This window comes from Mastomys coucha, unplaced genomic scaffold (genome assembly GCF_008632895.1).
Source record: "Mastomys coucha isolate ucsf_1 unplaced genomic scaffold, UCSF_Mcou_1 pScaffold3, whole genome shotgun sequence".
Lineage (NCBI taxonomy): Eukaryota > Metazoa > Chordata > Mammalia > Rodentia > Muridae > Mastomys > Mastomys coucha.
In genome coordinates, this window is record NW_022196909.1 from 43,312,178 (window position 1) to 43,322,725 (window position 10,548).

Consider the following 10,548-nt stretch of genomic DNA (forward strand, 5'->3'; position numbering starts at 1 on the left):
CAGAAATCCACCTGCCTCTGCCTCCCAAGTGCTGGGATTAAAGGTGTGCGCCACCACCGCCCAACTGGCTTTTTAGTTTTCTTTTTTGAAACAGGAATTTCCTAGGTAGTCCAGGCTGTTCTTGAACTTGAGACCCTCCTACGTGCTGAGAATTCATATGCACAACACCATGCCAGGCTCAAACCCAACTCTTTCAAATTTGTCCCCAGCAAGCTCATTCTAAGAATGGCGACGTTAATTACAGAAGGGATTATAAGGGACTTTACATTTTCAGCCCTATGGCTTAATGAGCTCTGACCCTAATTCTCTAGCCGAGCCACCGCAGGTCAACCCACATTCTATAAAAAGCAAAAGCCGCCCCTACCTGGAGAGGTGACCCTGACTCTTTCAAGGCTGCACAGACATCTCTTTCTCTGCTTCCAAGGACTCCGTCTCTGAGGCACTCGTCCAGTGCTGCCAAAACACACCCAAAGACACACAAGCTTGACATTCAAGAATGGATGTGGCTCAGTCCCTCCAGGCTCGGTTCAGTCCCTATTACCAGGGAGAACACCAGTGACTGCTGCCTGGGCAGATACTTGAAATTAGTTTCCGAAAACCTCCCAGGCTTTATTTTATATGCGAAGCTCTAGGTTTTGTCCCCAGTACCCACCCCATACTGAACAATCCTACCCCCCCAAAACGACTCAAGCCTGCAGGAAGGAAGCTGTGTGCTGGAGGGAAGCCACAGGAACAAGTGTGTTCCTGACTGCACAGTAGCTCTCAGAGGCATGGGTCGAACACCTCACAAAGGAGGTGACAGCTAGGAGAGACAGCATCAACTGGGCCCAGTGTGAGTGGTATTGGGTGTCTCTCTGGGGACCAACTGTGCACATGTGTCTCTTATATACCCTGCTTTATTTTTTAGGAGGGCTATGCTCAGGATGGACGGCAACAAAGTGCTTGATGAAGACTTAAAAACCAAGAACAGAGGGCCCGGCAGGCTTAATCAGGCAAGTACAAGGGGCCTGGGTAACCCTCAGAATCCACAGGGAAAAATGCTGCGCATGGCAGTACAGGCTTCGAGGCTCAGCACAGGAAAGTCAGCAACGGGTGTGTTCCTGGGACACATTGGCCAGCGTCTAGCCTAATTAGGCTTCTTCCAGGCCAATGAGGAGCCTCATCTCAAATAAGCAGTGGCTGAAAGCTGAGGAGTGACTCCCAATGTTGACATCTGGCCTCCATATGAAAGCATACACGCATGCGTGTGTGTGTGCACACACACAAACAAAACCGGTATACACCAATGAGCAAAGCCCAGGCAGCCAAGCAGTGCGGCAGAAAGGGAAGAACACGCCGCAGCCTCTCACCAGCCTTCTTCCCCCCGGCCGGCTCGTCCGCAGGGAGGCCACTGCCATCCGCTTCGGTTTTCTGCTCTTCCACAGACTCTTCAGGTACACAGGCAGACTGATCTACAATGGCTTCAAAAACACCCCTCGCTACAGTCTGGACCAGCGTGTGGCTGAGGGCGGAAGCACATTGGAGAGAATGGGATTAAAACACTCAGACAGGAGCACAGTGGAGAACAGCTCGGGTAAGTGCGTGCTCGTGCATGTGCCTGCCTGGTGTGCGCACCAAGTGTTAGCAGGGGCTCAGCTCTGAAGCAGGTCCACGCAAGAGTCAAGGAATCACCACGTGCCACAGGACAGACAGACAGAAGGCGGGGATCTGGTGTGGGACAGCACCCTGGATTGGCAGCCAAGCACTGCTGACAAGGGGCCAAGAACCTCTGCTTGCTTCCTTTCTGAGCAGGATCTTGTGTAGGCTGGGCTGGCCTTGGCTCAGGCTGTGAGGCTGTTAGGAATGGGTGCTCCTTACTCTAGATGACTGCCTGGCACTATGCTGTACGACACAACTCCACCCTCGGGCACCAATGGAAGCACTAAGAACACATAGGCCAGAGCCACTTACTCCTTAGTCTTGGCAGCAATTCTGCAGAACGGATCGATGAACTTGAGGTTCTGATCCGCTAAGAGCTGCAATTCAGACGTAAAACAGAGGGAAAGTGAGGAAAGATAGCCTTTTCTCTTCTCTGACATGTTCTAGAACAGGAAGCACCCGCCCCTCTCACAGGTCACGTCAGCAGCACACATGCCTGTCCAGGCAGTCCCAGACACAGGAACCCCAGAGCCTCGCTCTGGCTTTCTGGGTGTCTTAGTGCAGTGACCCAAAGCACCAACTGGTCAGGGCTAAACTGTAGCACTCATGCCTCTTTCGACAGCTGGGTGTGGCACCTGTCTAGCAAAAGGCCCTGGCTAGCTCCAGAACAGCAAGGAAAATGCGAATTCTATGTGGATGCCAACTCAGACCACGAGACAAAGTCATTCTTAATGTTTAAACTTCATTCATTCGTTCACAGATTCAGTGTAAGGGTACGTGGTTGCCCCTCTCAAACAATTTTTATTTGTAAGTTCTTTTACTTGATATATATATAAAACATTCACTGCTAGGCAATAGTGGCACATGTCTTTAATCCCAGCACTTGGGAGGCAGAGGCAGGCGGATTTCTGAGTTTGAGGCCAGCCTGATCTACAGAGTGAGTTCCAGGACAGCCTAGGGCTACACAGAGAAATCCTGTCTCGAGAAAACAAACAAAAAAACCAAAAAACCTCACTACAGAATGTCAAAGAGAATAGTAGAAATTGTTTATATTCCCAAACTAAGAAAATCATGTGTATATAAAAGCGTACCTTTTCCTTCCAGCGTTTTGTCCACTTACATTGGGTAATCTGCATAGTGCTGTCTACTGCCTTTCCCACACAGCTCTGGAAACACTCAACATAGCCTGCTTTTTTTTTTTTACCTGTTAGACTCTGTAAACTGTTTTCAACTCTTTCTGCAGGGGGAGGAGGTGCTTGCTATGTAGCACAGGTCTGGAACATGAGATTTACCTGTTTTAGTGCTGAGATTATAGGTGCCTGAACATGGGGCCTTGCATTCCTAGCTCAAATGACCCTCGTGCCTGAGCTACCCCAGCAGCTGTGCGTGGCTCAATCCTACTTTATAGGTAAGACTTCTAGATACATGTACAGCGTGCAGTTCTGTCTACACGTCCACTAGCTGTCTGGGACAGGGTCTCAGAAGGGGAGAAGTCACAGAGAGGTTCCTGTTTCTGATAGTACCCATAGCAACCCAGAGCATGGTGGTTCCATCCCACCGCTGGCTGGACAGCGCTGTTCCTTACCTCCCTTCCTCCTACAGTGGACAGCTCATCCAAGTACACATCAATCAAGTGGGATCTCACTCCATCGGGAGACTGACTCTCGGGACTCAGGATCTCCTTCATCAGGATGTCCAGAAAAAGTGTGATTTGGCTGAAGAACAGCAAAAAGACAAACACTACACAGTTGTTTCTTTAAAGATATTATCGCCAATACCGCCCTCTTTTCAAAGAACAGACAAAAATATGTACTTTACTGCTCATACTGTATAAGTCAATGTGAGGCCCCAAGAGAAGAAACAGTTCCTCTAACAGCTTCAAGTGACTGCTTCAGGCTTTCCACTGGATTTAAATTCCCTGCAATTCACATCTATTTGCTTCTCATAGCACTAGATAATGGCAGGTATAGATCAGCCAATTTGTGTTTCTGATGATCTAAAATCTCAGAGGACCCTATTATTCTATAAAGATGGAGAGGGGGAGCACCAACGATCAGAACTAGGGCCTCATACCCATTAGGCAAGCGCTCCATTACTGAGCCACCCAGCAACTCTGACACGATTTTAATATCACCACACGTCAAGGTAAATAGTTCACCAACCTTTCTTCCCAGGCATTCCGCTTGAGCACTTCAAAGGACTGCCTCAGGACCAGGCGGATCAGCTAAAGGTCGACATATTTTTATAGTAGAAGTAAAAAAGGAGTAACCATCTTGGTAGAACGAGGACCCCAATTCTGGATCCCCAAAGTGAGACAACGTCCTTAAATCTATTTAACTTCTGGATTAACAAGAGTAAGTGGTAGGTGCCTGTACCCAAGAACATACAGACTCTGCCCCCAGAACTCCCAGAAAACAAACAGAACCAATATAAGACATGGCAGTGCTCCCCAGCCCCATTCCCAGCAGCTCAGACTAGAACAGAGGACCCTTGGCACATGCCCGATTCTGCCACACTGTGCCTGGACTTCCATTGTTTTCTTGCTTGGATGGAAGCTAGGTCTGAAGATGGCTGGGCAGGCAATGCAACTTGTGTCTGAGAACCTTACACCCATGTTCTTGCGTGTGGGTTACTTTCTTCCCAACAGCCTTTCTTTCTCCTAACTCTACTGCTTACAAATCTATAAACAGCAAGCTGGGCAGTGGTTGCTTGGGAGGCAGAGGCAGGAGGATCTCTTGATTTCAAGGCTAGCCTAGTCTACAGAGTGAGTTCAGGACATCAGGGCTACACAGAGAAACCCTGTCTTGAAAAGCCCAAACCAACCAGCCAATCATCCTAACATGCTGCCCCCCTCCCCCAAGAAACCCTCTTCTCAAACTCCAACTCAGCTTCAAAATGAAAAGAAAAAGAAAAAAAACGCCAGGGAAGTGCACTATGCCGAACTACACTCCAGCTCTCTGCTGGTCTTCAGATAGAACATTCTCTGTGTAAAACTCTTTGAATATGCATGGAGGAAGGCCCCACCTTACCATGCAGTACTTGTCCAGCCGCAGCTTGTCTATCCCTTGCCACTCTCGATTCATAGTCTGCCAGAAGGTCTGAATGAACAGGTGCTCTGCAGAGACAAGAGGCTCTCAGTGCTCTGCTACCGCATGAGCACACAGCAAGAAGGAAGCAGTGGAAAATACATCTAGTTCTCTTTACAGAGCTATCTCAAGAATTCTTGGACAAGTGGAGCTGGGCCAATGGCTAAATATACTCAACAATTTCCTTTACAGCTATATAAGGCCCTTCTTTTTTTTTTTTTTTTTTTGGTTTTTCGAGACAGGGTTTCTCTGTGTAGCCCTGGCTGTCCTGGAACTCACTCTGTAGACCAGGCTGGCCTCGAACTCAGAAATCCGCCTGTCTCTGCCTCCCAAGTGCTGGGATTAAAGGCGTGCACCACCACCACCCGGCATATAAGGCCCTTCTTACCACACCTGCATCCAACCAACCCCAATCTAGTGACACTGATGATGAGCATCCTTACAATTCATGTACAAATGCAGGCTTTTCTGTTACATGCTGTTATTTAATCCACAGATTCCTTATTTACTGATTTTTGAACACTCCCTTCAAATATAGGGTTTGGCTGCCTCCAAGGCTGGTTCAGGACTCTCACACTACCCACCTCAACCTTCTGAATGTTGGGATTACAGACATATACCACCACACCCAGCACAATTCATAAACAAACACAGAATCTTAGGTGGTGTAAGTCAGCCAGAATTCAGAGTGTCAAACAGAACTGACAGCTTCAGAAATTGCCACCTTTCCTTTTAGGTAGAGATTTACTGCCAAGTTGGCTCTAATCTTGGCCAGGGTGAACCGTATGTACTGGCAACGGTATCACAGCTTCTCAGTGTGAGAGTAACCTGAATTTGAAGACTTTGGAGGAGAGCTGACCAGTCTCTGAAATGTCCTAAGATCTCTGTTCAACACTAGCGAGAGGCTCCCATATCACTCACTCCCAGAAGACTAGAAGAAAAGCATTGATGAGGTTCCCCAGGTAAACTATCAAACCTGCTACCAAGGTAGCCAGAGCCAGGAAAACTGCAGGACTTACGAGCCTCCGAGCTGTTTACAACGTGGATGAGTTGGGAAATAATGTTCGCTAGCTCCTCCTGCAAAGGTGGGTTGGGGAAAAACATCGGTTATTAGGTGGTCACACTGATGGGGGTGCTGTGGGCTGTATCTTCCTCCCTCTGTGGTGGGAAAGCCTGTGACTTGTTCTAGGTCTGTGGCTGACACCCCAGGTTTTATCAAATGTGTAACTCTAAACTTCAATCAACTACTAGGCTAATGTCATATGTTTCTGGGAAAATGCTAAAACTACATGTCTGCGTCTCTGGTAAGCAGTTGAATGATTCCAGGAAAATAGTCTCATTGCCACCCAACCTCCCCTTTTTGGAGATAAGATTTTTTTACACAGTCCCAGCTGTCCTGGAATTCACTCTGTAGACTAGGCTGGCTTTGAACTCAGAGAAATCTGACTGCCTCTGCCTCAGAGCTCTGGGATTAAAGGTGTGTGCTACCATGCCTCTCTCCATTGCGAAGATGCAGACTAAACTGAATCTATCAAATGCCGCAAAGCCAGAAAGCACAGAGCCACCTTGCTGGTGCTTGTGCAATGGGGTCTGTACTCCCGCCTCCTGTTAGATCTGGTCAGAGGAGGGCTGCAATGCCAACAGGCTCCTCTAGGTTGTGCTTTGGGCACTGCTTCTGTCTCCTGTGCCCCGAGTTCCTTATTTGTCTTGAATGAACTCCAAGACTTGAAAATGATGTTCCTTTTGTTGGTTCTCCCCCTTCACTGAAGCTGCTTGTCGCTACTTCTGAATATAATCTTACAATATTTTGCTCTGCTATCCCACTCAAAATATGTTCAGTAGAATCAATGCTGTGAACTGAGACAAGTCACCGAAAGTAGCAAGGCTTCACATACAAGATAAGTGCTACCCAGAAGGACTCTACACTGTGGCTCGTGCCTTCTGACCCTTACTCTCTTGCTTCTGAGGTAGGTCTAGTTTCGGATATTACAACAAAACTCTTTTACAGTAGTATCAGTGGCAAGCTCAGTGGGCAGGGATAAAAGCTGGCCTGTGCATTTTGGGCACCAGGGCATTTCAAGGTGCTTTAGCCACAGGGCCTGGCTGCTTGCTTTGTGTGGAAACTGAAATTCAGCAAGTTACTGACCACCTCGCCTGGGCACCAGGCCCTCTGGGACCTTTAGGAGGCCCACTGCTGTGCTCTGACCATGCATTGTAAACCCCAGAAAGTAAAACAGAAACGTTAAGAATGCCATGTCAAACCTACCATAGAAGCTATGAACTGATGAGAGCAATAGGGGATCTATGACTTAGCGTGTCCGACATGTCTGAAAGCACAGCCTAAGTGCCCGCTGCCCCTTCCTGAGGGGACAAGAGCTGAGACAAGGGTTCCTTGAAGCATTTACTTCCATCTGTTTGGGGATGGCAGCAGATTGGCGTCCATCGTGGCAAAGGTCCAGGACCATGACGAGGGGACTGCGTTACCTGCAGAAGGGGCTCGTCCTGCACCCACATACAGTAGAAGAGTCCTTTCCATATTTTTAGGAGTTCTTCCTGACTGAAACTTCCTGCAGGGGAAAACAGCACAAGCACCTTAGAGTCTACACTCTTTCATTAATGTTTACAGTTGCTGCACAAGTGGCAAACCTACATTCATTCCCTTCCTCTGCACACCTTTCCCTAACCCGGAAGTACACCTCATGCTAATGGCTAATGTTCCAAACAAGCCTGCGAAGCACCACACATTCATAGTTTGTTATCAGCCAAGGGAGGGTGGCCATGTGGGCAAGTCCTTATTTGCATGTGCAACACTAAAACTAACCCTTGTGTCTGGCATACCAGTTGCCAAGCACACACAAGGCCTGAATTCATCGCTTGAACCAACAATGGAAGAAAGGAAGTTTCTGGTCTACAGAGTGAGTTCCAGGACAGCCAGGGTTATACAGAGAAACCCTGTCTCAAAAAACCAAAACACCAAAAAAAAAAAAAAAAAAAAAAAAAAAAAAAAAAAAAAAAAAAAAAAAAAGGAAGGTTCACCATCTTAATGAAGGAAAACTAAAAATCTATAAAAGATCCAAGAGTCTCCAGCCACAGAGTATCCCTAGCAAATAGCAGAACCATTCCTGATCCACTCCCAAAGACAGAAGACTGGGCCAGCCTGAGGATGGGTCTGCTGAAGTGTACTTTTAAAAGGGTCCAGCCATGGGCAAAAGTCAACCATGCTCTATCTTCTGAATGTGCCAGCTATTAAATGGTTTCAGCCTGTTTTAAGTGGCATGCCTTAGAGGGGTCACTGCTCTCCCAACCACTTGTTGCCAAGCTGCCTGCCCGATAGCTCCTGGTGTCAGGAAGCAAAGATGACTGAATGACGAGGCTACGGGACACGGAACATTCTCGGTTCTGCTGTGCCACAGATGGTCTCTACCTGCGAGACTAGGCAACAGTAAGTCTTTTCAGCACCACGCTGGGAGAAATTAGATGAATCAAAGCTTTTTTTTTGTTTTTTGTTTTTTTGTTTTTTTGAGACAGGGTTTCTCTGTTTAGCCCTGGCTGTCCTGGAACTCACTCTGTAGACCAGGCTGGCCTCAAACTAAGAAATCCGCCTGCCTCTGCCTCCCAAGTGCTGGGATTAAAGGCATGCGCCACCACCGCCCGGCTCAACTTTTCTTGCTTCTATTTACTCATGCTCCAAGACTGGGCATGTCCCCAGAGAACTGTGGTTCTCGGTAAGAATTGGTGACTTCAGAAATTACTTTAGATCACTTGGATCAAACCACACCAAACTATCAGCTGGAACTTAACACAGGAAAATCAGTAACACAGACCAGTCTAAGGAATCATATAAAATTTGACCTGTATCTCAAATACTACCTTACAGAAAACCTACAGGGCAGAGATACATATTAAATGAGACAAATGACCCATAACTGTAACAAATAGAACCGGGAGTGGGGGCAGGGAGAAAAGAAAGATAAAGAGCTGCTAGAAATTAAGTCTGCACATAGACTAGCCAAAGGAGTCTTGTTTGGATTGACATAAAAACAGAAAAATCCAGCAGACTGAATCATTTCATGACATCAAGACTTTTTATTTGCGTGATTTTTCTGAGTCTTTCTATGTAGCCTAGGCTGGCCTCAAATTCTTACATTTTTCTGCCTCCACTTGTGATGACAGGTGCACACCCCTGGGCCTGGCTGAGATCTTTTTTATGGTGTAAGGAGGTGCTGCGGTTGTTAGAAGAATGCTTACCTTTGGGGACTATATGCTGTGAGGTGAATGGAAGTGACACATCAGCCAGCCAGTTAAGTGCTTGGAACCAACACAGGGGGAAAAGAGGGTGCTTCTTACGTACCTGAATTGCTCCTCAATGGGGCAGGGGGAAGTGTGGGAAGTTGCCAAAGTTCTACCATGGGCTTTGTGCTTTGATTTGATGCCTAAAGAAATTTCCATAAAGCGGGTGGAAAGCCATGGCCGTTAATGAACCACAGCACAAGAGATTAAAGTTGCCATTCCAAATCAGACCAGGGCCAGGCACTTCAGGTCTGCCAGCTGCACTCACTGTGAGTTCCTTCCAATTGTAGGATTTCAGGGTAAGGCTGCAGAGGGAGGCAGTGGGCTGAGGTATGCCAGCAATGAGGGCTCATGCTAAGTCAGAGGCAGGGCAATTAACCTCCTCACACACACTGCTATCCAGGCTCTGGGGATGTGTGACTTGCTTGGGTTTGGCACACAAGCCTTTCGAGTCTCACAGGGGGAGAGCAAAAGCATGGGGACCACCCAGTGGGACAGAGGTTCTTCAGAGAAACTATGGTTCAGGGGTCACTGGCTGTCTTCCATGCAGGGGCATCTCTTTGCCTTTAAAATGTGTGGCACAGATGCTGGTTGACTGGCTGACTAAAATCATCTCACCTTCCTTCTAAGTATGTCTGGAACTCTCAGTCCCACCCCAGGTCAAATACCCACACAATGAAAATGCAGCTTGCAAAAAATTCACAAAATTCCAAGTTGTAGTCAATGTCTAATTCACTGGCTTGTCTCTAGACGGACAATGGGACCTGCCTAATCATATACTCCTGAAGACCTATTCTACGCCCACAACCATTACACACATCTCAGGACAGTATGGCTACACGCACTGGGTGTGTTACCATAATCTATACATTTCACACTTAAAGCACTCAGTATGTACTATTATCTCCGTCCCACTTGCCATGTTGGAGATTGGAATCAGGACCTCACACCTACCTATTAACTGCTCTACCACTGAACCCTGTCCACAAACTCCACATGGTTCTTTTAAGGACATCAATGGTCAGAGGTAAGTCAGTGCATCCAGTGTCTCTGGACACCTCACAGCTATCATAGGCAGAGCTACCATAGCATGTACAGTGTATATTCCACAAGGAAATCTAGTCAGTCCCAACAGATTGACAGTGGGCATGGGACAGCAGACAAGGAAGCTCAGGGACAGCACACCTTGTCTAATTTGTACTGAAGGGTAACAGAGTCCTGTTGAAGCACACTGTTGGCAAGCACCCAGTTCCCTCACTGTATGTACAGCATAGGGTTAACACTAAATAAAGAACACACACAAGCATGAGAAGCACTCTGTCAGAGCTAAGTGCTGTCCCACTGGCAAACGCCACTGTGATTCACTTTCTCTTTTTTGTTTTTTGTTTTTGTTTTGTTTTTCGGGACAGGGTTTCTCTGTATAGTCCTGGCTATCCTGGAACTCATTCTTTCTTTCTTGACTGCCCCCATCCATCTCAGTTTCTTTTGTGTGTGTGTGTGTGTGTGTGTGTGTGTGTGTGTGTGTGTGTGTGTG

At 47.4% G+C, this 10,548-nt stretch overlaps 1 protein-coding gene across 2 annotated transcripts in view; it reads right to left on the reverse strand.

Moving 5' to 3' along the window:
* Rrp1b (ribosomal RNA processing 1B) overlaps positions 1–10,548 on the reverse strand; it is a 27,548-nt gene that overhangs the window by 10,748 nt on the left and 6,252 nt on the right. Inside the window, exons 2-9 of one of the 2 annotated variants that reach the window (XM_031346764.1) lie at positions 7,209–7,291; positions 5,744–5,801; positions 4,668–4,753; positions 3,801–3,862; positions 3,224–3,353; positions 1,951–2,015; positions 1,350–1,501; positions 365–453 (exon numbers count right to left, since the gene is read on the reverse strand). In XM_031346764.1, coding sequence (XP_031202624.1) covers positions 365–453; positions 1,350–1,501; positions 1,951–2,015; positions 3,224–3,353; positions 3,801–3,862; positions 4,668–4,753; positions 5,744–5,801; positions 7,209–7,291 — 725 coding nt within the window. The other variant, XM_031346765.1, reaches the window with a different exon arrangement.